The sequence below is a fragment of the Scardinius erythrophthalmus genome (assembly GCF_964197995.2).
Source record: "Scardinius erythrophthalmus genome assembly, chromosome: 3".
In the NCBI taxonomy this organism is placed as follows: Eukaryota; Metazoa; Chordata; class Actinopteri; order Cypriniformes; family Leuciscidae; genus Scardinius; species Scardinius erythrophthalmus.
In genome coordinates this window covers 38,737,502-38,765,037 of record NC_138223.1, presented here as the reverse complement: position 1 = coordinate 38,765,037, position 27,536 = coordinate 38,737,502, and the positions used below count along the sequence as shown (strand labels likewise).

General features: G+C 37.3%; 1 protein-coding gene across 1 annotated transcript in view; it reads right to left on the bottom strand.

Annotated features, from left to right (window-relative positions):
* The window catches only part of cfap58 (cilia and flagella associated protein 58), a 221,839-nt gene that overhangs the window by 14,180 nt on the left and 180,123 nt on the right, over positions 1–27,536 (bottom strand). The window contains exons 14-17 of the mRNA XM_081360925.1: positions 21,289–21,400; positions 21,085–21,189; positions 12,028–12,147; positions 9,776–9,909 (exon numbers count right to left, since the gene is read on the bottom strand). Of these exons, the coding sequence (XP_081217051.1) occupies positions 9,776–9,909; positions 12,028–12,147; positions 21,085–21,189; positions 21,289–21,400 (471 nt within the window). The remainder of the gene's footprint in view (positions 1–9,775; positions 9,910–12,027; positions 12,148–21,084; positions 21,190–21,288; positions 21,401–27,536) is intronic.

The following is a 27,536-nucleotide window of genomic DNA, read 5'->3' as shown; positions in this document are numbered from 1 at the left end:
CCAAGATGTATAAAAACAGTACTATTGTGTGGTTAAAGCAGTTAATCCAAATGTCCTGAGCGAGCCAAAATGGCTTCCGGAGTTTTGGAGCAGATGGAGCCAGTTACCACACCTCAGTGGAGCTGAAGCACACAAGCAGAGAGAACAGAAAGGGTTGGTCGAGATTAAGTTTTAAATGGTCTGTGAGCACATCTGAAAAGCGAAGGGGAGAAAATGAAAAAAAAAGGGAGACAAAAGAAATTTAATGGAAAACAATAGCATGAAGCGTAAAAGCCTTTAAATGAAAGATGGAGAATAAAACCCAACAGGACAAGAGATACAGAGCAGTAAACACACTTGAACCTCTCAAAACAAAAATATAGAAGCTTTAGCTTCTGCTCTGTGCTGACAGATTATTTGATAGAGGGGAAAAGGCTGGGGCAACTTTTTTTTTTTATCTAAAATTAATTAGGGGAACTTCATTTGCTCTTGAAATCAACCATGCAGTCATTAACATTAGGAGCAAAATTACACAGCGCCATGCTTTTGATCAGCAAGAGACTGCTATTAGGAACAAAGGGAGTGTGATTCATTTACTTCATAATGCCATTGTCGATTCTTTGAAATGTCATTCACAACATATGCGCTGGAGTTTAGATTTTTTTTTCACCAAACCCTCAAAAACAAAAACATATAAATGTGTAAATGCATAATTTAGAGGATATTTTTCCAATGCAACACCATTAATGTCCTTATGGTACTGAACAGAACTTTACCCCATCACATACTACACTCAATAAAGGTTCCTAAAGGCTCCATTTTTGGTTCCACAAAGAACCTTTCTGTGAAAAGTTCTTAAAAGAGCTTTTTTTTCTTAGTGTAAAGAACATTTGAATAATCTAAAGAACCGTTTTTTGTTGTTGTTGTTTTTCTTTTACTCTAAAGAACGTTTTGTGCAATGGAAATATTCAATGGATGCTAAAGGTTCTACATGGAACCACTGATACCAATAAAGAACCTTTATTTTTAAGAGTGATATACAGTCAGTTCTGAAGTCTTGATATAAGGATTAAAAACTACAATTTAAATGTAAATAAAAAAGAAAGTTTTAAGATTCTGTACAATTTAAAACATAGTAATGTTATGATGTCAAAAGAAAAAGATATATTGAAGATTCTGCTCTATTTCTAGGTCACTAGTTAAATATAATTTATACATGTCAGCGGGTGTGCTGGTGCTGTTAAAGCAAAACCTAATACTAAGAAAATCATGTTCATTTTTCAGGCCAACTCTGCACTCTATTTTTATGCTTATAATATTATTTGCAATGGGGAAAATGTGTTAAATGGACCCTTTTCACTGTGATGATGTGTTTTAACGGTCATCAGCATCATAAATCCTGCAACGTTTTTTATATTTTCATTGTTAAAAATTTTGATCTACATTTATAACACTATACATTGTATTATATTACCTTTGCATCAAATTACAAAAAAACCTAGTTAACGCTGATGTAAGGGTGTTTCTAATACAGCGGCTGTGGGAGTGATCGCTCAATCGCTCTCTATTATTTTACTCTTTTAGAAAGTCGTCAAAAACACTATTGAGTGTTTCTTTTGCTATTTGAGCAATTGGGAACACAAAAAAAAAAAAACATATTTAATGTAGTCTCTCATTCACCGCTATAGAAGTTTACCCAACCTAGGGCTGGGCGATATGGCTGAAAACTGTATCACGATATAAGTGTTTCATATCGGTCGATATCGATAATTATTGAATTTTTTTATAACATATTTAAAATAAGGACCAGTCCAGGAGACAAATATATTACATTTAAAGATTTTTTATTTTAAACTTAACCTACCTCTGATTATAATCCCATCAGTTATAAAGGCAGAAATGTCAACACGACCATGGAAAACTCAAAAGTCTAAAATCACAATGAACACTTAACAATTATCTCTTAACATTAAGGTGCAAAATTAAAGAATACGTAAGAAATGTTTTATAAAGGGGTGGGCGAAATGGCAAAAATATAATATTACGATTTCTTTCAGGAAAATCACGATTCACGATTTTATCACAATTCTTTTTTATGTTGGTTTTACTATTTTGTGACTGAGCATTACAGCCAAACTAATGTCCATATTTTAAAAACAAAGCCTTAGGAAACAAAATATAAAAAGAATGGCAGACAGGGGCGGATAAAAAATGTTCTCATTATTTTCTTTGTTATTAAATATCAAGATCAAAGCTACACATTACACATACACAACTTAATATACAAATTAAATAAACAGTGCTTTATGTTTTCAGCTACAGTATGTGTTTAACAGTAGCATTGCAGAAAGTAATTAAATATGAACAAATATGAAAATAAAACAAAACAGACTTCACTGTATAAATTATACATTGATACTTATTAAAGCTATTAATAAAGTTATCAGTCAAGAGCAGTGAGTGATTTTCTCTTTACATTTTGTTGTTTAATTAACACTAAAGGGATAGTTCTCCTAAAAATTCTAATTTTCATAATTTACTCTCTCACGTTGTTTTAAACTCGAATAAGTTTCTTTCTTCTGTTGAAAATAAAAGTTATTTGGAAGAATGACCAACAGTTGATGTACCCGAGTGACTTCCATAGTATATTTTTCTCCTATGGAAGTCAATGGGGACCAGCTACTGTTTGGATACCCACATTCTTCAAAATATTAATATTAGAAAATATTAGAAGGAAATGAATACAGGTTTGGAACAACATTAGAGTGCGTAAATAATGAGATAATTTTTATTTTTGGGTGAACTATCCCTTTAAGGACAAGCGGCAGCGTGTTTACTATTACTACTGTCTCTTTAAGAACTGCGCGCGACGCGTCTATTATACACGCATTTGACGTGCAGATTTTCTCTCAATTTTCTCAAGTTTGCTTTCACTTTAGACATATCCGACTAGTTTATGTAAACCTTGTGTGTATATAACAGTATTAGCACAATAAGACTCGAAAGATAACTTAGTCCAGTATCCAGGCGCTGGTAGACAGGCTTTTAGTGCATGTGAGCTTCACATGTACGCGCTGAGAAACGCACACGCTAGAACAGCGCATCAGAACGCGAATAACAGAGAAACTGACGACGGTCTTGCATAATCTGCAGACGACATTGGTCTGACTACGGTCAGACTTGAAGTCAGGAGAGCTGACTTTTCCTGTTTTATCTAGTTACTAGAGAGTGAGTGCCTTTGTTCATGCAATCAAACTTGCTTTGCTGTTTTTTTCCGACGAAAAAAAATAAATTATCGAACGTTTTATCGAACGCATTTTTTATTGATATTGATTACGTGTCTATCGCGATACATATCGTTATCGTTTTATCGCCCAGCCCTAACCCAACCAACCCTCTACGGACACACTGAAGCTCAAGTCGCCATTGGCTAGTAAATGTTTTTTATTTTACTCGCCAGACTAAGACAAGTAAACAGTAGGCCTGGAACAATAAATCTATGCATCGTGAATCGAGAATTGATTCTAATTTGATTCTGAGATTTTCCAAACTCATTGCGATTTCTCTCGAATAGATTCTGAGCTTAGTTTTTAACGGCAGATGACGGTAGATTCTCAGACTCTTCAGGCTCAGGCTCTTCAGCACATCTCAAACATGTGCAACTGAAAAACGTTCATGACGATACAGCACTGGCCCGATCGGGAATCAATCAAACTATGGCCCTGTCCCAAATGGCACCCTAAGCACTCGCGGTCTTCCTACGAGTCCGCACTTTCATGATGTTGGGAAGACTGTCCAGTGGGGGTTGGCAAAAGTGTGCATTGAGGGCGCATATCAACCGAAAAGGGGGCGCTCGTGAGCACCCTTCTGAAACCTAAAATGACAAATGGGACACCCTACGATCTCATGGACTTAACGGGCATGACACGCGCATATGGCAGCCATTGTAAGTCCACAAGACCGAAAGTGCATGCAGTGTGTCATCTCAATCACAGGCGAGTAAAGTTATATTAGCTATTGGCTAATTAAAGACATTTTTTAGTCGCCAAGCATGAAATCTGGTCACATTTGCGAATGAGTGAGGGAGTGAGTGAGAGGGTTGACGACTTCCGCTTCTGAGAAACCCGGAAATGTGAAAAGTCAATTAGATCAAATTATTTTTGCTAACAGTCAGGCTTTTGAACCCCACTGCATTAGGCTTAATGGCAATACACTGGTCAGTTACACATACACCAAGGTCCTGCATTATTTATTCAGCCTTTTAACCATCAATATCTCTCCGCTGACTCATTTTGACCCATCTAAATCTATTCATTGATGTTGCTATAATTGCTACTTTAAGCACGAAGGATTTTCTGTATTATGAATGTAGACAGGAAGGGTTGCAACATGTGCAAACCAGAAAGGTTAAAACAAGCAAGGCAAGCAGATTTCTACCCCCTTGATGCCACGCGAATGTGTTCATCTCATCTTCTGCCTTATTTTAAAAAACTCGACCATCCTTGCCTCCTTCAATATGCTGAAAATGTGGTCTAAAAACTCATAGCATGTAGCATTCAGTGTTGCCAACCTACTCATTATTTAAAGTAGTTAAAGAACCACTGAAGTGCCTTGAAATGTGCAGCATTATCTAATGTGTTAATGTAATTTCCACTGAAACAGGAAGACAGGGCGGGACATATCGAACAGCTCCTCCCCTTTATTAAAAAAAGCCAATAGCGTTTAGTTTATATCACAGCTGCAGTTTCCTCCTAATCTCTAACCATTTCTCCTCATAATCTCCTCCATATTGCTTTAAAATCAGAGGTGTAAAAAGTACTCAAAAATGTTACTCAAGTGAAAGTACAAGTACTGAGGGAAAATTTTACTCAATTAAAAGTAAAAGTATCTGGCCAGAATCGTACTCGAGTAAAAGTAAAAAAGTACCACATTAAAATTGTACTTGAGTATTAAAGAAGTAAAAGTAACAGCAAGAATGAAAACTAGAGATTCTTGTTTAAGCTTTTAATTTCTAAAATCATGAAGTGAATGAACCATATACAAGGTTTTATCCTGCTTTAGAACTGTTTGTATTTAATTGTATTTACTTATCAAACTATAAGACTACTATCTAATGCCTGTATGCAACATTCTTTAAACAATCCACTAAACATGCTTTTACCACTAAAAGAAAAGAATTCGCTAAGGTACGGCCACGGGTGCTCTTGATCCTGTGGCTGATTTTGGACTGTGTTCGCAGCTGAATCACGTTCTTCCTCCATTTTCTTCCACTGATTGACCATAGACAGTAAAAGAAATGGACACAGTGACCCATAGATTTCAACGGAGAAAAGTGAAGCAAATTAGAAGCACTTACTTCCTGATGGCTGAGCGCACTGCACAGACTCAAATGAGCTTGACGCCGTGGATGTAACGTGAGCAACCCGTCTGTCTTCTAGTAGCTGTGCCAAGAGAAATCTAACTTGCAGAAACAGAGAGCGTGAGTAGGAGCCGTCCATGAGCTAGGAGCAGGAGCAACTTTATGACTCTCTATGGGCTTCTCCCTTGACTTTATGCCTCCAATCCCCCCGATTGTCTATATGGTCATTTCCAGAGAGTCGCGTGGTTATGACGCAATCGTTAGCCTATTTTTACAAAAACTGCTTCTACGGGGCCATAACGTAAGCTACAAGGTAATGGAGCCTTTTATACATAGTCGTGTTTCTTTAGAAATAAACAATGGACAAATGGAGTCTTCAAACACCTCAGATGTAAAGTTATTCGCTGTCAAAGTGACGCCAAAATGAATGGGAGTCAATGGAATGCTAACAGCAGGTGATGGCTTGTTAGTCAATGGCGGCCGCCGGGGGTTGGCTGCTGGATTGCCCCCCTGAGAATGACTGTTATAATTTCTTTAAACAAATCTCATTAAACTAGACTAGACACTAAGCTTAATTAAACTAGGCATCAGCGCAATAAAATTGGTTTGGTAATAGCAAGGAAAAATAGAATGAAGTGATCTCCAAAAAAGAAGTACTTTTTGACTGTAAATAAAATTGTAAGGAGTAAAAAGTACTTTTTTTTTCATAAAAAATGTAATTAAGTAAAAGTAAAAGTACTGATTTTTAATTGTACTCAAGTAAAGTAAAAATCCCCCCAAATAATACTTAAGTACAGTAATCAAGTAAAATTACTCAAGTATTTTACACCTCTGTTTAAAATACAGCATTCAGTGCAGAATTCAAAAGGGTCCGATACGTTTTGTGGTCTGTGCCGACTCGCGCATCTGTGCTATCGTGTCTCTGGACCGGAGCAGACTGTGCACGCAACAGGGGTCCGCGTGACACTAATGTGAAACCAGACTTAATTCACCCCAATGGAAAGCGTATTTACATCGTCTTAATCATTCCCTATCCCCTATATAGTGCACTATGTGCCATTAACCATGTAGAAAATAGTAGTTGCAGCATCAGCGTCTATTTATAATGTAGACTCTTCATCTAATGAAGCTAATGTCTTCGAAAACAGTTTGCATGTTTGAATCTGTTGAATTACATGTTTGAGAAGAGAACATTTGATTGGACAGAAAATCTGATGAGAAACTGAAGTGCAGAGTGATGTCATGAAAATCATTTATCCATAATGGCGGATGTAAGAGACTGAAGTTTTGAATGCTTATATCTTCTAAATGTGAATTTTATCAATGTTTTGGAGCACACTAGCTTATAGATAACAATAAGGTTAACATATTCATATTAAAAGTAAAATATGAATAAAATGGCGACTTTAAACTAAGGTCAGGTTACCCTAGAGAAAAGTAGTTGGCTAAAAGTTACTAACAAAAAGTAGATAAATACTATAAAGCTACAATCACTCTGTAACACTTGCTAGCACAGTGTTTTTAACTACATACATGGTAATTTTGCTTAAACATTAATATCAATCAATCATTCTCCAATCACCACAATTCAATGCAGCCAAGATTCAGTTACATATCAAGGTGCTTTTCTTAAATCACAGAGCTGTTTCAATTCAGCTGTCTTGTCTCAAATGAACAGCAAATCACTTTATTTGCTTTCCTTAAATATCTCTGTCCTTCAGCTAAATGCCTTCATCCTTCTTCTGGTGTGAAGAAAACAAGACCTTCTCCATTACTTATGAGCGACTAGTTTTACTCGGTGTGAAAACACCGATGTGGGATTTGTGTAGAATTAAGTCATTGGTCTGAGCTCACGAGATGTCAGAGGGAAAAAAGGAAATCAATATCCTGCCCATCAGCAAGGCTTAAGTGTAATGTTTAAACGTGCAGCCAGGAGAATTCAAAACAGAGGAGGAAGTGATGTCTGCAGTTGACCCAGACAAACGGTTCAAGGCTGTATATGTTACAAACAAGACAAAAGATATGAGCTCCGAAAATGATTTTTGGTCTACTTAGTCTACTTAGTAAATATTGTTGGACGTTTTTATGAGAAACAGATCGCAAGAAAACGATGTTAACTATATGACACCTTGGTAAAATGGACATGGTAATCGCATTTCATTACCTTATGAATATTACATCTGATAAATATGCAAACTGTTTTCCTGGACAGGATAGCGGGAGACTTCTGAAATATGAGCCAAATGTCATGGTACATTACATCATCATCACAAAGTTTATGAAGCCAAAAAAGAATCAGTTTTATTGTATATCTAAAAACACATTCAAAGCTCATATATTTAGTGCCTTCTGTTTAGATTTCCCAGACCTGCGGGTTTCAAATAAATGCAGTTCTTTTGAGCTCAAAGAATCTTGAAAAAATATCACTGTTTCCACAAAAAACATTGATAATAATAAGAAGCAGCCTGGGTGAGAATAAGAAACTTATTTTTAAAAACATTTAAACATCTTTACAACCCTAAACTTTTTCAATGGTAGTGTAACTATTTCTACTTCATTACTATGATTAATAGACAGATCAAACACAGAGAATAAATCTACAGTGAGGACTGACTATTATCCGAGAAAAGTAAATCATTAAACTCAGCTTATATATCTCCTTAGAAATCAAGTCATTCTCTGGGATTCAGTTATGAAATTGTAGATCACCTGAGATGACGGATGCTATTTAATTTTTCTCTTATTAAGACACCACGCAAAGGCAACCAGGAATTTTCCTAAGACTCCTACTGGTCCTCCAACACGCAATGGAACATTCTGTGGTGTTACAACAAGTAAGGCAGTTGTGCTTCAAAACCAGATCCATGCGATCTGTATCTGTTGTCATAGATGTGTCAACCTCTAACAAAAAATGTCAGCTGCGTCTCATCTTGAAGGATGTGTTCTCCAAAGGTCGCATTTGTTGGTCGACATCCGTCATAAAGGGTTCCTCATTTCAGTAAAGTAACCATTATATTCCAAAGTCTTCAGAATTATAACAATATGGTTCAACCGTCAATTTTATGATGGTTACTTTTCTGAAAGAAGACAGAAACATGTGCAGTGTAATTGCCTTTATTAATGAAACACGTGCAGAACTAATTTGTGTTTGAATCATTGTAAAAAATATTCTTATGTAAATTGTACCGGTCCATTAACATAAGAATGGCTTCGCATGCAGATTTCCTCTGCTCGTGTTTCACGAATGAAGGCCCTAAGAGTGTGTTCTGAATGGAAATAGTTCTGGATGTGACTTGAATAGTTGTGATAATTGTGTATTTGGGTAACCGTAGCATATTGCAAACATAAAAAAATCAATGCTCTACTAAGCAAGTGCTTTAGAAAATAAGACTCCCCAGGTTAAACAACAGACATGCTTGCAAAATACCACACGATTAGTCATAATTTCATTCGATCGAAGGCCAATAGCAGTGGAACTTGGCAGGGTCCTACTAATCAGCGCTTTTCTCTGAGTAACACATCCCGGCTTTGCGTCACTCTATAATTTTCGGTGTCACAATTTGCTCCCAAGAACACAGAGTCGAAATGAGAGAAATCTTTCCAATTCACTGGCTCATTGATTTCTCTCCAGCTCCAAATGCCTTTTTCCTTTCTCACCGTTATTTGAGGTATCATTTTTGTCCGTGTCAGAGGCTGCCGTTCATGTCTTCTTGTTGGCAATACTGAAGGTCATTTTCTGTCAGTGCCATGAAATATATGGATACACAGACACCATGCACATACAAACACTATGAGAGCTTTCTGCTGGTCTGACTAAAACGGTGGATATAATGTTACATTTTATGCTGATCTGGGATTAATGTCCTCCACCTGAATCCACATGCACTCACACTGAAATCCTGACACAATGCTATTTTTAAATGCTTACTAATCCTCATTTATGGTGCCTGATGCTTTTAAAGGGGTAGTTCACCCAAAATTGAGAGGTCACTATTCTGCCAGAACTTGACTCGCGTACGGCCGTTTCCGGAAGCCAGTGATTATAGTTTATAAAGTTATAAATATGGATATTTTTCTTACAAAAACCCATCGCTTCGCTTCAGAAGGACTTTATTAACCCCCTGAAGGCGTATGGATTACTTTTATGATGGATGGATGTGCTTTTTGGACCTTCTAAAAGCTCTATTCACTCCCATTATAAACCTGGGAAGAGCTCGGATAATTTTTATATAACTCCGATTGTGAAAGAAGAAAGTCATAGGATGGCTTGAGGGTGAATAAATTATGGGATCATTTTTGGGTGAACTAACCCTTTAAGCATTAAATAGTTGTTCTTCTGTGTTACATAGAAGAAAGAAAGTTATACAGGTTTAGAAGAATATGAGGGTGGGTAAATGACAGAATTGTCATTTTTGGGTTAACACCCTTCTTTCTCACCTGTACTCCTGGTCTTTCCGTTTCTGTGCGAGGTATTTTTTCTTGACTTCCTGGAGTTCATGTGCCAAACGTTCGATTTCATACTTGTAGTCTTCTGCTTGGGACTCGTGCATGTTGAGCTCAGCTGTTAGGGCCTGTAGAAGAAATGAGGTTGGAGATGAACTCAAAACATGTAAAAAATTGTGTTAGTGCAATCAAAAAAGAGCAGTTTCATGTCAATGCTTGTATTGTTCAACTGGATTTAGAAAGTGATTTGTGGTAACTTAGTAATGCTATACTTTTTTTTTAGAGAGAGTAATCTAAGTAATCTAAAAATACACTGTTGAAGATGTTATTAATAGCTAGAAATTAATTACTGAACAACACCTCATAACCATGATAAAACATTAAAAGTAGATAATAGCTTTTATATCCACTGCTTTGGTGCTTCCAGTTATGTTGCACACCATCTAAATATTGCAAAGCATCTAAGAGCCCATTTGTCAATTACTTTAAAATGTTTCCCAAAGCCGCGCTCACCCTTCAGTAGGCACCTCTTTGCTATAAATGTGTCCTAGTTGTACAGTTGTGATCTATCACTGAGGATGTGTTCGGCTTAACACTCGGTCACCTCATCTCTCCCTCCGAGCCAAAAAAATGGAGTGATTTCCTCTGCGGCATCTCATTGATCTCCGTCAATCTTTGCACATATCAGTCAAGCTCTAATTGTCATTCATCCAATGTGCTCGAAACCACCCACATAGTGCGGGTGACCCAACAGCCCAGAGCTCAGTAATCAAAGGAACAGGAGGAGGAAGATGGACAGGAAGTGAGAGAGGAAAGAGAGAGAGCATCCCATATTTGCAGTGAACAATTTGGAAAGGATTTTTGCGCACAGCAGGCATTCATAATGTTTCTGGTCAATGAAAGTTTTTCACTTTAAATGTTTTTCCATCCACAAAATAGAATACAAAAAATTTGAAAAAAATAGTTTTTTTTCTACAACAATTGAAACTTTTTTTTTGATTGAAATTCAGATTCGGTGTTGAACTGGGCCAATAATTGCAATGTTTAACCAACTTTCAAGCAAAAACTTTACTTTTGGCACATATCACTTTTCAAATTAACAAAATACTTCAAATGCTGTGTGGTTTTCATAAAGCGTATAATAATATTCTGACTCGCATGGGTATTTTATAAAGACAAAACTCTGGAAACATTTTCCAAACAAGCACGGAGAGTCAAAAGACCGGTGTTAATTAATGTTAATTTCTTAAAGGGAGGCTGGAGCGGGAGGACATGCTTCAATCAAAACAAAGAATGGGATGATTTTTCCGTTTGGCTCATTAGTAGGGCTCCTGTTCTAATGTTAATTACACTGAGCTTTGTTTATTTAAAGCTTTGCCAGTGATGCCTCCGGTGCGTAACTCATTTTAAGCTTGGCAATAAATTATCAGAAAGCCAAACCCCCCTATGCCTACCTTCAGGCCGTTATTTTTAAGTTCAAGGGCGCCAGAGAGTTTTACACTCCACACTGCAGATATTCTAATAGATCAGCTCAGAATTTCTGCCGAGCTAAGGAGTTTTGAGTCTTTAAAGTCTGTTCCGTCCATTTTTTTAAAAAATGGCAAATGCAACGGAGCACTTTCTATATTGTCCTGATTGCAGAGGGAGGTTTGCCTCGTTTTCAGATCCAGGGTCAGTTTCCTAGATCCTAATGTTAGCCATTACATGGCAAAAACCTGATCAAAACCCAGCTTAAATATCAACGTATATCAAGGCCATATGGATATTATAAGGTCAACTAAGGCTCAGCAGAGGCTCATAACTTTTTAACCGCTCTCATCTCTGCTTCTCGCTTTTTTAATAGGACAAGACGAGGCAGCTTAAACCGAACTGACTCATTAAAAATGACATTAGTGGTCGCTGTCTCCAGATGGACCTGAACTCTTAATTAAGTGGTGAAGTAACTAATTATTCATTTTGTGTGATGGTGAGAGGGGGAATAAGGAGACGAGGATGATGGGAGAGGAATGATAGGAGGAATGATTTATGTTAAAAAACCCTTTAGTGAGTGGGAAGTGGGATCTAGCTGATATATCACAGATAAAGGGGGGAGGGGGGGGTGGTCTGTTGATAAATTAATTTAATTATAAAATTAACTTAATTTAATATTTAATTTAAACAATAGCATTACATTAAACTATTTAATTTGGTAAAATTACTTCTTTTTTATTATACAGAAGAGACCAGAAAAGATGTTTTTAAAGCACCTTCAGTTGTTTGGTCTTCTCCCGGAGAGTTCGCTGATAAACCTGCAGTTTTTCTGCTGCCTCCGGACCGGGCTGCCGAGCAAGGATGTGTTTCAGCTCCACATAAAGTTTCTCTTTCTCCTGCAACCACAAAACACACACACAGCATATAGTTTAACACTAAGTAAATCAAATCAAAGACATTTTAAAGAACCCCTATTATGTTTTTTCGGATATTACATTTCATGTAGTGTGTAATATAGCTGTCTGAGAATGTTAAAGGTCTGCAAAGTTTTAAATATCAAAGTTTCCGATAAATAGATAAATTCAAAATAGGTTTGTAACATATTTCCATAATGCCAGTCTATGGTCTTCACTGGCTGCCCGCGAACAACATCTACTTTGACCAGTGTTGTGTTGTGCTGTCGACATGTCGAGAAGACGCTGTCCTGAGATGAGGACTCGGGCTCGATTTGATACGATAAAACCGAAGCGCTAAGGTAGGCTTCAGAGCTGAAATTCAGATTTGGTAATGTGTGTTTCCGTTCTGACACGCACTGTAAGCAATAGACCAATCACAATAGACTCTGCCATCTGACCAATCAGAGCAGAGTAGGCTCTCAGAAAGGAGTTTAGAGAGACCAAATCCTTGATCGAACAACTTTAGACACTGTGGGAATAGAGAAGATGCTGCAATGTATATTATGAGAAAATTAAATCGTTTTTAACCTTGGATGCATGTAAACCTATTGTAGGAGACCTCTAAAACAAAATTAGGAACCATTAATATAGCAAAATAAGGGCACTTTAAATGTGAAGTACTGACAAATTCAATTCAATTTAAATTAATTTAAGCAAATAGTACTTGTTAACATTTTCACTACTGTTTTTTTTATACAAACAGTGATAAACTATAGCGCTGTAATTCCAAATATTCGAAATAAATGGAATGAATTTGAGGACCGTAATTAACTACATGATGTAATAGATCCTCTAAAACAATGTGAACGTTCTCTGATATGCTAAAAATCTGTCACTGAGTAGAAGCATTTTTCCCCTTGAAAAGACTTAAAAAGATATTTTGTTAGTTCATAGTGAGTTCAGAGCATTATTGAGAGATCTTTTGTTTATTGTTAGTCGTACGATCAAAAGCAATAAAGTTATTTTTCAGTGTCACATCACAGGAAAAAGATACAGCTGGATTCAGGGGACTGACAGCTAATTCATTTTGGAAGCTAGTTAATTATCCAAGTGTGTGGAGGAAAGAAAGATGTATAACTAAGACTCCATCGCAGTGCTGACCAAGTAATGACACACACACACACACACACACTTCACACACACACACGGATCATCAATGTTGCTAATTAGAGAGGGAGTCCTGACGAGTTTGAACTCATAATGCTAATAAATGCAGCCTGTCTGGTGTCTAAAATGATCACTAATATAAAGGCTCTGAATTTTCCATGGAATATAAATGATGTGCCACAGGAGAAATCATGATTTCAGGGGGTTTAGGACGTCTGAAAGAAGATCTCTCATGATCAAAAGGTCCGGGATTCAAAATGAAGACACACTCATGGCCTCGACAACCACAAAACTGTTCTTTGTCTCAAACACGTTACTCACACGTTACACACACACACACACACACACACACACACACACACACACACACACACACACACACACACACACACACACACACACTATAGATTTATTGCAAAGCCGAAAGCTTACCACATTATTCCTCTGAAGCTTCTAGTATTTTTCTCAAGATATTTTCTGTCCTTTCTCCGTTCCTTCACAGCCATGGTGGCCGTCTCTTCACAATTCCATCAATAGTGAAGTGAGCGTGTGCGATAGCGAATGAATGATTTATGACTGAGAGGCGTCTGAACTTTAATACACTGACTTTTATAGGATCACAACAAGTCCGAGATCAAACCCAGTCTCAGACCAACTCTCTGTCTCAAGCAAACATCTGAACTCATAGAGCTTTATCAAAGAATACATCACTTTAGCACCCAAAAACATTTTCATGGCCAGACGTGGGCTGAGCTTTGATAATGCTAATGCAGTTACACGTGTGCTCGACGGAGACCCAAATACCTGTCTATTTCAGTCTTTCTCTTTTATTCTGCCTGTATTTATCATACATATAACACCAAGAATGACACATTTTGGGGCTTTATTTCTCAGAGGAAATGTTTTATTGCTCTGAGTTCAGTTTTTCGCAATGCCTCTTGCATACAGATCTTAAATGGATTGTTTCAGGTTCAATACAAGTGAAGCTCTTTTGAATTACTTTTCTCTGACTGTTGATCGCAGACCTTCCTATCTGGGCAAGTCTGAGCACAGTTTGTGACATTGTCGATATCTCTTCTCAAGCTTTATAAAAGATAAATGTTCAATTACTAGTCTGTCTGCTTCTCGAGAGAAAATAACTGGATTTCATCCACATATTTTAATGCAATTTGCTTTTAATATTGAATAATAAATGTTGGATAGAAACACCAAAATGTGAATAAAATTCCCCAAATGCACATAAAAACATACATGCTATCTTAAAGTGGATTAACCTTTTATTTTCTACACTAACATTCAAAAGTTTGGAGTCAGTAATGTTTTTAAGAAATGAATTACTTTATTCAACAAGAATGCATTAAATTGGTCAAAAGTAACATATAAGATTTAAACTTCAAATAAATGCTGTGCTTTTGAAAATACTGAAAAAAAAAAGTATCACGCATCACCACATGAATATTAAGCAGCGCAACTGTTTTCAACATTGATAATAATAACAAATGTTTCTTCAGCACCAAATATTAGATATTACATTAAATTAGAATCATTTCTGAAGGATTATGTGACACTGAAGATAGAAGATACATATTCCAATAGAAAAGAGTCATTTTAAGGTATAATAATATTTCATAATATTCCCTTATTTTATTAAACAAATAAATTAAGCCTTGTTGAGCATAAGAGACTTCTTTCAAAAACATTTGAAAAATCTCACGACCCCAAACTTTAGTGAAGACACTATGATAAAAACACATTTACAAAATATGTTTCTATTTTACTATTGCACGCATGGAAATAGGCCTAACTAGTATTTTGTTCTTATTTGCAGATTGCTTTCGCGATATTCAGTTTTTTGCAACTCGATTCAAAATATGGAAATATAGCAACAAAGTTCATCTAGAGTGTCTGAGTGAATCTATAAAGATGAAACCATCATCTGAGGCCCTGTCCCAAATGGCACCCTAAACACTTGGGTTGCGGTGTACACGGCAGCCATTTTAAGACTACAAAACCATACGTGCATATGAAGTGTGCCATTTAGGCCGTGTGTCCACCAAAGGGTTTTGTCAGGCGGCTGGCGTATTTTAAACGCCATGAGCGTAACGAGGCGCTGAAAGTTTTTTTCACGCAAGCGCTGAGCGCCCAGCGTTTTTTTAACGGTCACCGAGAGTTGAAGAATGTTCAACTTTGGGTAAAACTCATCAACGTCACTTTTTACCCAACCATCTAATCACAGTGGAGGAGGGGCGGGACTAATACCACACCGACCAACCACCACATTCTGCTTGTACAACGTCAACAGATGACAACAACAAGCATAATAAGTAATAACGGGGCAAAATCATTTAAAACAAGAGCCAGAGAAAATATGTTACATTGTATCGACATTTTAATATAGAATCAACACAGAAACTAAATTTGTGTGAAATGAGATACTAGTAAAACTTTCGCGGATATTCCGTGTCATAACAAGCAAAGTGTCTCAACTGAAAAAAATGCTGCGCTGCCAAAACACTCTCAAGCGCCTATAGCTAGGTGTTTTTGGTGGACACGGCCTTAGGATGGGGCCTGAAATTCTAGACATAGAACCTCTATTCTTAGACATAGGTAAAAACGTATAGATCAGATCTACTGCAAATCAAAGCAAATGTCATCTGCTTCTAGATAATGATAGTGATTAAAATGTGCTTTTGCCTGCTGAATAGAAAAGCATCGTCTATAAATACTATGATCTGAATTTCTCCATCCTCCCTGATTCAGAGGAAATGACAAAGAATATCTGGCTCTCATTCAATGACCGAATCATGGGTCCTTCAAATCCTCATCTCTCGATATTCTCGTTAACTTTCTTTCTCTTTCACTCATTTCCATCTCTCTCTCACCCAATCTCATATTTAACAGAATGTCTACAGTCACCATCTTACGTAAGAAGTATTTTTACACCTTGCAAACAAAGGAAAGGGAACAAACAAGAAGTTGTTGCTTAGCTTCAATTCTGACTTCATTTCCGCTCTATCAGACTGAATAATCATAGAGGGCCATGTGACATGGAGAACACCTGAAGCTTCAGCGCGATCGGGACGACGAGCACGATTTAAAAGCAAACAGATGTTCTGTGTGTCACTCCATTCAGAAATGAAGACACGCTGTGACTGACAGTGACGGGAACATACTCTCAATTTTCACCCCCGCAACAGTTTTCTCTGCCGAAGATTTCGGACGACAATTGCACGTCTACCGGCTTCCGACCTGTCGTGTCTTACGGCAGAGATATCCTCCCTTGACAGCTAGAGAAGATTTTGACAATCACAATGGTTTTGTTGTGTTGTTGTTGCTGTCATGGAAAAACTTCTGTCACAAAAGAGTGGAGGCAAGCGTTCGTGACGTGACTCAATTGGTGGGTCACAGGTCTGATAAGGTCAAAAACAGCACAAACAGGGGGGAAAACGATAAATGCAAGTCTTAAACTAATACATTTAGCTAGATGCTAACACTTAAAAGTCAACATTATCTCTATGGCAATCGAGAGAAGGCCACATACTATCAATAAAACCTAAGTTGTATTTTACCCTGAATATTCCTCATAACCTTCAGCTTATAAAACGATTTTTGTCCATTTTACTAAGCTAACAAGCCAATCAAATCATGCTCTTGTGCATTTAACCACATTTGAATTTAAAACAACTAAAGAAATCCATTACAATGTGAAATGTAATTGGCCACATGTACAGTCATTCATCCTGTAAATCACAAAACCTTTGCAAAAATAATAAACAAATGCTGGCGGTGGCTGGCAACTTTTTTCAAAAACGCTGGCGGGGAAAGAGTATGGAAGCTTGTTTATGCCACAGAATAAAACATTTTAAAAGATAATTGCGACTTTTTGCAATTCTGACTTTATAGTGCGCAATTCTGACTTTATAACTCACAATCTTCTGAGATAAAAAGTCACAAATACCTTTTTGATTTTTTATTCTGTGGCGGAAACAAGCTTTATAAAAGAGTTATGGGATTCCCACTAAATACCATACTGTAAGTTCTGGACATGTCCATGACACTTAAAGTAGTTCATAGCAGTGTGTACTTAACAGGTTAGTCTGTGTAAGCAGCGAGAGAGTTCGAAGCTGGACTGAAGTGCTTGAAAGACGTTGAAGGAAGTGCTCAAGCATGAGCTTTGGAAATTAGAGGTCATGACCTTGCACTGATTGCTGGATCTTCTGCAATACAAAATAACGCTTTCTTTTCTGTTTTACCCACTTGCTCAGAAAACTCAATCTAACTCTGCGGCTCCTGATTCGAAAGTTTCGCTGACCTTACGACTCATCTGTGATATGATGCATATAGTGTTATATTACATTATCTGTAGGGCATAATAAACCCGCTGTTTGTTGCAAAGGTAACACAACCCTTCCTCTCGTACCTCAGCTGGTAATACGGTGAGTCATTGGGCCATATCTTGCAGACACTATGCATGATAAAACAGCTGACCGCTAATCGCCAGTCCAGATTTGCCTACACGAATATTAACCGACATGATATTCTCCGTGCCTGTTTTATTACTGCACTGCCTCAATGCAAATAATGCAACAATTAGAGTCTGTGTCTGTGCGAAAAACATCGCCTGGTCTTTGTCTGCTGTAAAGTAGTGCTTTGTGAATACTTCAAGATCTATAATGGGTATTATATTCAAAATGGAGCCTGTCTCGAATCCTTTCTAAATCACAAGTGTCTTCCGTCTACAGAAGTGCAGCATTGTCTTGACTGCAATGGCTTTTTGCTATTGTGTCCTAAACGGTGCTATATTGTACACGCTGTCACAATCTTCACTGCAAACAGCTACAAAACAATACAACAATGCCCTTCTTTCATGACGGCTGTTTTAAAAGGCATCAAATGCAGCTCACACACAGCGCTAAAGCCGATACACAGAGATGTGCCTGAGCGACTTCATAATTACACAGTGAGTTATAGGGGTGTTGTAAGGCAGACAGCTTTAACCTAATTAGCACTGAACCCCAATGTTCACTCATACTTCCACGCAGACAATGTGTGCATAAAAAGCTGGGATCAGAGTTTGTTTCAATTGGAGTCCATTAGCAAATGAAGCTGTGAGAAATCGTGCATAGAAATACGCAATGCTGATCAACTTATGTAACCTAAAAGTTGTTCATAGTGGCACCAAACATCCAGAAGCACACAGAGATTAATATAATGGTAACACTTTAAAATTAGGTTTCATTTGTTAACATTAGTTAATGTATTAACTAACATGAACTAATCATGAGCAATACATTTGTTACTGTATTTGTTCATCTTTGTTAATGATAGTTAATAAAAATACAGCTGTTCATTGTTGGTTCATGTTATTTCACAGTGCATTAGCTAATGTTAACAAGATTTTAATAAAGTATTACTAAATGTTGAAATTAACATTAACAAAGAATAATAAATCTGTATACGTGCAGTTAATTATTAGTTCATGTTAACTAATGTAACAAACCTTATTATAAAGTGTTACAAATATAATATTAAAGACTTATCTTTGCATGTACACTACTGTCCAAAAGTTTTTTTTTAAATGTATTTCTTTTATGCAGCAAGGATGATCAAATGTGACAGTAATGACACCTATAATTGTACCAAAAAAAATGTATTTAAAAAAATGCTGTGCTTTCTATACATCAAAGAATCCTGAAAAACTATACCTTGATTTCCACCAAAAAATAATAAGAAAAAGTCGTTGCTGAAAAATAAATCGGCAACAATGATCACCGATGCTCTTCTTATTTTTGTAGATATCTTTACTGTATAAAATGAAACACTACATGGCTCTAGTACAGAGAGCTAAAATGTCCATCCAATTCAATTTAGGTGACTACATTGCTACAGTGCAAATACAGTATAGTGGGTTTTGAATTCAGTTTAGGAAGAAAAAGAACACATGATTTGATATGATCTGATACCTAAAAACGGCTGCTCGTGTTCTTAGATTACGAGCCAAGTCTGTTAAGCTTCATTTGATTCAGACAGTGAAAGAAGCCTTTTTAAACTGGCTGTCTGTCTGATGTTAATGGCATTTTGAAAGCCCATTTTATCATTTCCACTGCATCTGAACTCAAGATCCGAAGTGGGAAAAAAAACTCTTAACACCATCAAAATGAACATCACAGTCCATGCCTACACGTCTTGTAATGGCGAAAGTAAAGTAGACAGCTACTCCTGGAACATTTTGTCTGTCTCTTTCAGACAAACTGAGAACTTTCCGTCTTATTCATTCCCTCTCTCAGTTCTATGACGCGTCTACTTAGCTGCTTTGGCGCCACCATTATAGTCCTCAAACAAACCAAATCAATTAAAAATCCCAAACACAAAAGCAAGAAAGCATACAAAGTTACCCTAGTCGCTCTCTCCATCTCTCCATTCATAACCTAATCAGAGATTTCAAGTCCATTTATGTAAACAAATGTTGCTCCCTCAAGAAGCTCTGCTCGAGCACCTGCTACATCTGAGCAATCACATTTGTTTCTAGTCTGAGCAATGAACAGCACGGATCACTTCATTTCAGATAATGGAGGGCTCTCTGAATACTACACACACCACACACAAGGACAAACACAGGGAAATGACTCTGCTTCATGGGAAGTTCTAGAGTGTAATGTAAGTAAAGCAAGGCTAAACATATAAATAAGAGACTCTGCTTGTTGTGTATTATTAAATTAAATGGCAGAAAGGTCAACGAAGACAATCCCATACATTAAAAAATGTGTCTTTCTCTCAGTTCACAGTATATATTAAAAATATACTCTTTAGTCAAAATGACTTATCAGTCCAGGCAGAATATGCAGACTTTTTCATAGTTTTGGGGAAAAATCTAAAGAATTCTGTGGAATGGATTTTAATATGATAAAAGTAGAGAGTGCTTTACTGTTATTAGGCACTGAAAGCATTATCAAATTAGTCCAAATATGTAATAATGGAACAAGCCAGGCACAGAGAATGTGTAAAACTAATGGTGGACATTCTGATTATGTGGAGCTTTCTGCAAAAGTCCTACAGGCACAAAACTAACAAAAAGTTATTATTATAGTGGAAACGTAATGTATTAAGTTAAGAAAATGCCGGTTAAACCCCAGTGTCTTGATAACCTGATAATAACTCAAGATCGATTTATCAAGAAATTCTTTTTTTTTTTTTCATCTTGATCACAATAAAGACACATATTATGTAACACATATTATGTAAACTAAAACTTATGTTACAATATCAGTTCTGTCAAATCGATTAATCGTGATTAATCTCATCTACTGTAAAATAAGTTTTAGTTTACATAATATAAACATATATATATATGTTTGTGTGTGCACGTGTGTGTCTGTGTATATATAAATATACATATAAATATGTGTGTGTGTATACAGTATATACACAAACACTAATATACTAATATACACACACTAATACACTAATATGTATTTAATATACATAGTTGTAGCAAATGCTGACTTGATGCTCAAGAAAAATTATTTGATGCACAGTGTTCATTTAAAATATTACTGTAACAATGTAAAAATCTTTATTGTCACTAATGATTCATCTAATGTGTTTTTGATGAAGGAAAGTAATCATTTTTAAAGAAAGGAATTGATCTAACATTTCAACTAATGGTGTGATTCGGGGATGGGACAATCTGTTTGTCTGACCAATGACAGGCGAGGCAGAAGGGGCACTAGGATTGTTCTATGACTAGTACCAATGAGAAAATCTTTTTACCTGTAGCAGAAGCTCTTTCTCCACAACCTCCTGAGTCTTAGCTATCAGCCTCCGCTGCAGACAATGAATCTTCTGAATCAATTCGAACGTGCTTGGATCAGTTGCCTAAACAGAAAGAGAGATTTTAGAAGCAAAATCGAACTGTTTTGAAAGACTTTACTGATAATACGACTGTTTCGGCAACATGCCAATATAAGTTCATACCTCCATTTTCCTCCAGTGGTGTATTTTTATGGGATTTTTGAGCTCATCTTCCAGAGCACGACATCTTGTCCTCTCTTTCTGCAACTCCCTCTGCATATGAAACACTTCCTGTCTGCCATCAGAACAAAAGCACACCGGTAAAGTAACTCTGGCTCTGGTTTTCAGGCCATAATAAAAGCAACAATAACCTACTAATTTATAGTCAGTCATTTAAAGTCCCCTGCATTCTGGCAGGACGTTACAGCACTTTGAAAAATGAATTTGAACGAGAGGATATAAAGGCCTGCAATTCACTTATTTACTTATGCATCACAACAGGCACAAACAGGGAAATGCAAACAAGAGGGTGAATGGGAGTGAGTGGGAGAAACAAATCTCTTGGATCTCATATCGACAGGTTATGGCTCACAACATAATCCTAGCTGACCTTTTCATCTCTGCACCAAGCTTGTTTGAAAAGACATGTGTAGACATGCATGCTTTTCAATAGACGTACATGCAGGATGCATTCTATCATTCTGAGCTGCTTTATGGTTGGTCTATGTACACATTTGCTAGTCTCGCTGTTTATCCGGTTAAAGCCGGCATGAAATGGAAGTTGTGACTTTTTTCCCTATTGTGAAAAATCAGAGTGAAACGGCTTCTTGAACAAGAGGGTGTTCATCTGGAATTTATTGAATTGTTGTCGTTTCCTATTACTGTGATCTCATGTGAGTGACAGGTAAAAAACATAAGAATTATCAATTTTGGTTTCAAAGCTAGTGTTTCGAAGAAAATTTGAGCAGTGTTCACCACCACAATGCCATGTTGTGGATGGTTGCCAGTGCTTTGCTACACAGTTGCTGATGTTTTGAGAGGTTGCTTTTGAGAGATGGCATTGGTCCCTCCCTCAATGCAAGTTCCCTCTTTCATCTTTTTTATTGTCTGCCAGTAAACTGTAAGTCTGATCATGAAGGAAAAGAAATAATGAACCTCATCTTAGCTAGTGCTGCTATAAATGGACCAATCAGAAAAACTTAGGTTTGCGGTTCAAGTATACTGAGTGTTTACTGTAATTTTTGTCTGTTACAGTGTCTGATGCTAAAGTAATCATGGACAACTAGCGAAAAGATCTGTTTTGTTGCATTTCACGCACCTGTTATTTCTCACAACATTGTACCACGTATGTACGCCACCCTACAGTTAGCTTTCTCAGTCACTTTGGTTCATTTCTCAGATCACAACTGAAATTCTCAAAACAACTTGTTCAATCTCCACATCATCTAGTAACTTGTGCAGAATGTTCACATTATAAAAGCAATTTCTCATCCGTTAGTTGTAAATGCTTTGATATATTCATGCAATTTATTTTGTACAGTTGTCTGCTGTTTCCTACATTATCAATTGCTAATGTCATGTTTCTTAAAATGTATTAGACTGGTTCTCTGTTAAAGTCTTACCCCCCAAAACATCTAGGCATTAGTTAATTCCACAAGTCATTAAATGCAAAATGGTTGAACTATTTGTCATAATGAGTCAAGCACACTGCCAGAGGCCAAAAAAAACATCACTGTTTGGATTTAAATAGGCAAATGCCTATGAGTACATGATTGGATCATTATTGCAATGATTATTATGTTTCTAGCATGTTATATGTTTGGCAACAGTTCTTTACCCTAACTGATGGAGTGAGAAGCTTTTAATTTCTTGAAACAACCATGTAGGACAATGCCCTCTTGCAAAAAATTGATGCGACTCTTGATGCAATTGACCGTTCGCAAAACCCCGCCCTCGAACGGTCCTCGTCCAATCCTAGCTTAGCAACTGTAACTAAGGAGAAGGACCTCCGTCAAACATTGCGATTTCAGCACATGGTGAAACGATGCGCCTATGGCACCTGCAAGCCTGACAATAGGTACCCCAGAGGGAGGGGTCATTTTTTTCGCCTTTCCAAAACCCAAGACCCAAGCGGGAAGATGCCGACAATGGATTAAGCAGTGTGGGAGACCTCACTCACAGCTAAATGCCTCGAAGATTAATAAGCATACATATGTCAGCGTATATAATATATAAGCGTCAGTCACGCCCGTTTCACATATACTCCGTAGTCCGTTTACAGTGCTTTTTTTTTTTTCGCACCCATGTTAACAGGTAAAGCTTTCAATCGTTTCTGCACCGAGTCTATTTTTGCTGTGCTGCACGCGCTGAATTAAAGTGACAGCGCATGGTTCTTGGTCAAAACGAACACAGATTGACATGAAAATATAATAATCTCACGATGAATGCATTTAATAAAATAAAATGTAGTAAACTCACCATAGCCTAAATGTATTTTTGGACTTGCAGACTTGGAAGAGTTCCGTTTGCACACAACACAAGCACACACACACACGACTTGTTTAAATACATTTATATTAATAAATAACAATCAATTGTTGTTGTACCAGCAATATCTTCAAGTTTTGTTTTTTACTGTATTAATCTCAAATGTCATGATTTGCCAATGCATGAGAGTAACAGTTACTGGCACCTTTTTCCCCCACTTCAAGCACTGGCCTCGATTGTTGTAATATTCCCGTCTTTGCTTATTTTAACATTTTTAACATATCCCTCCACTGCATATTGCAGCCCTTTCTGTCGTGCCCTGGAGGATATGTCTGCTGCATTACTCCAAAACAATCACTTATACCGGTATGGAGCTCAACCCAGCCATGTGTCTGTTTCTCAATTGTTTGACGGGCGTAGTAATAATTACTAGGGGGCGTGGCTTTTGCGAACGGTCAATTAACATCACAACATTTCTTTCCATCAAGAGGTGAGTCCATTTTTGCTCAAGATCTTTGGTTTATTGACAATGGAAGAGTGCAGCACTCTGTAAAGTCTCCTCCAGCACAGCCCAAAGACTTTCAATGAAATTGAAAATTATGCTTCATGCTCCTGTAACCCCTCTCACCGGGTCCTTCACACCCCGCTCCGTGCGGGTCTCGGGCATGAGAGTCAGGCGCTCTAACAAGGAGGCTAAAGACTGCAGCCTCTAGCATCTGTCGCTAGTGCGTCTATTGAGATCAGAGGAGTGAGGTTTACTCGCAAAGCAACTACTAGCTGGCCTCCGTTACACTCCCTCCCAATCATTCTTTCACAGTTTGAGACTGATGAATCTTGATATTGTCATCCTGGAATATGGCCATGATGTGTTTTCCTACATGGTTGTTTTAAGAAATGAAAAGCTACACACTCCATCAATCAGGGTTAGAAGAACTGTTGCCAAACATATATCATGATAGAAACATAATAATCACGGCAATAATTATCCAATCATAGACTCTTAAGCATTTGCCAATTTAAATCCAAACAGCAACTTATTTTTGGCTGGGCAGTGTATATTTTCTATAAATTTTTCAGACTCTCTTGTAAATGTGTCCTGAATTGATGAGTTGTGCAGGTGAATCTGGAATTTCACTATTGAAGGGGAATGTAATGCATTAGATCAACCAATGATCAACCAGTTCTCTAAAATAGCTCAGAGATGCATGTCATAAATCTTCAATTGGAAAGCATATATAGACAGAGCACAACACAGAGTTACAATTTCTTATAATGAAAGAACAACCAGGAAACTAACAGGGTCAACAGCCATGAAGAAGTAGAGGAGTAAGAATGTATGGTGGAAGGGAGGCAAAACAGAGGAAGAGGTTCTCAATCATGACCTTACAATGGCTGACGTGGGTCGAGAGGTGCAACCGAATGTTGGGAAAGCAACCGTTTCCTCAATCATTCAAGCATTTCGTAGACAGAACAGGTATGTATTTCTATGTGCTATGTATGTAATACTGTATACTTACTGTAATGCTTCACATTACACTTGCATTTTACAGTATATAGTAAATACACTTATTACAGATACATACAATATCATAAATCACAGAAGCATGCATACACATGTATATAAAGGATTCAAGAAATGCACCAAAACGACAGAAAAACTGTAATGCAAGTCCAGGCACTGCCAGCATGTTCACTGGGTGTTACAGTGATTCAACTCTGCAAATAAACAACTTGAAAGCTCCATCAGCAAACCTATTAGCACTAGTGGTTTGCCAGAGTCTGGGAAAAGCAAATTACACTATTTCAGCCACAATAGAGAAGCCTCTTGAAAATAAATAAATGACAAAATCATCTCTAAGGACACACATGCACACACACAAAACATCTTCCTGGCAGAAAAAAAGGCAGAAAAGTGGATGAAAGAGGGATAAAATAAGAAAGATATGACAGATTGTGAGGTCATTTTATCTAATATTTTGTTAAGGGTGTGTTAATGTCCCCCTGTAATCTTTAAACAAGTTTGCAACAGTAGCAAACCACAACCATTCAAACAATTCCCAATGGACCAAATCAAGTCCCACCCTACATATTGTTCGAGAAGCCGCTTTACTCAGATATCCGTCACAAGTGGCTAAAAAAAACTATTGCAACCTTTGTTTCATGTCAAATTGAAACAAACACCAAATCATTTTCTTTTTCTTTTTGATGCTATAGTAACTTTCAGTAAGATATCCTGAAACCATAAAAAAAGTTTCTTTAAGGGGGGTTTAGCCCTTGTATCCTAGAGATGACAGAGCTGTAACCAACCGAGTGCTAAACCGAAATGATACGATTCTCCGTTTAAACAGTATGTCCTAGAACTTTTTTCTCTGAAGCAACGGAGAGAGATGGATGATGATAACGCACAGCTCATTTACCTGAGTGCAATGCAGGTTGAGTTTATGATGGTGTTAGCGATTAGCATCAGTAAGTCATTTCCTTTGAGGGGAAAAATACGCTATTACTAAAATCTTCAGTGTAGTGTCATTTCATCTGGCAATGCAAGTAAATTGAAGAGGTTTTTGAAACCGCTGCTAAGAAGATGGTAAGATTGTTTCTAAATGCATGGATTGATTTCTCAAGACCTACCAGGTCTTTTTAGTGATTGATGATTCAGACAAAAGCAATGTTGTTAGTGTTAGCAATGTTTGACGGAGAAAAATTGCCATTAGCTGTTTGCATGCCTGTCATCTTTATAACCAACATATTGACTCTGTTCCAAAACCTACTGAGCTACCTAAGGAGACAGTATTTTAAGGTGGCTGATGTGCTCCTCACGCAAAGCCTGTTTTAGATGGTATAAGAACTTAATTCAGCTACGCATGAACAAACAAGCTCAGTGAAAATATAAGTTTGAGAGGATGGATGATGAATAGTTAATAGAAATGCTTATTATAAATGCTTTTCATTAAACATGTAAATTATAATTAAAAACTGTTTAGTGTAAATTACTTTGCCTAATATGTGTAGGCTGTTTTTTATACTTAACAACATCCTAATGTCAAATTCAATTACGAGTCGACTTGCCCACGTCGTGCGTGGATGTAGAGTGGAAGCTCTCTATTACATATCATGTGTTCATATTTAGGGCCTAAACTGAGTCTAAGTGTCTTCACTGATTAAAATGGATGGCAAGGCAAATAAACAAGACGTCAGGCACTTTGATGTGAAGCAGAATCCTCTTGTACACCTGTTGCGTCATTGTCAGACAACAGTGTAACACAGACAAAACACACACACATACACATCGCTTTTCTAACAGTTCAGTAAACAAGATGTTAATGTCAAGTAACTTACAGTACATTTTACATTCAATATTTCCAGTTACATTGCCTGGTTTTGTTCCGCCAGTGAAAATATTTCCAAACAAATCCCCAACAGAACCGCTACACGCTTCGAGCAACGCACAGGCTGTGTCCGAAATACACAGTAATTACTTCCCGACCGCTAAAAAAGTATGTTCGATATAGTAGGAATGTGTGTAGTAGGAATGTAATCTGGACATACTACATTCGTCATGTTGTCATTATCATGTGACCTACCAGCGTCAGTTGAGTCGCTTCACCTCTATTCACAATCTTCAATGGCCTCATGGGATGGTAAAGTGTTTATCGTATGCGCACTAGAGGATGACACGGGAGTGGATTTTCACTCCTGTCCCGTCCCACTCCCATAGAAAGAAATCTTGTCCCGTCCCACTCCCAGACCAAAGTTTTAAAAATAATCCCATCCCATCCCGCTCCTGGTAAATTGACTCCCACTCCCATCCCGCTCCTGTTTAAACTGACTCCCGCTCCTGTACCGCTCCCATATATTTTTTTCTTCAATTAGTGTTTAGTTAATACATAATTTGATTTAATCTGCTCTCCATCCTGTTTGAGACCAGCTGCTGAGCCCGTTTCTAG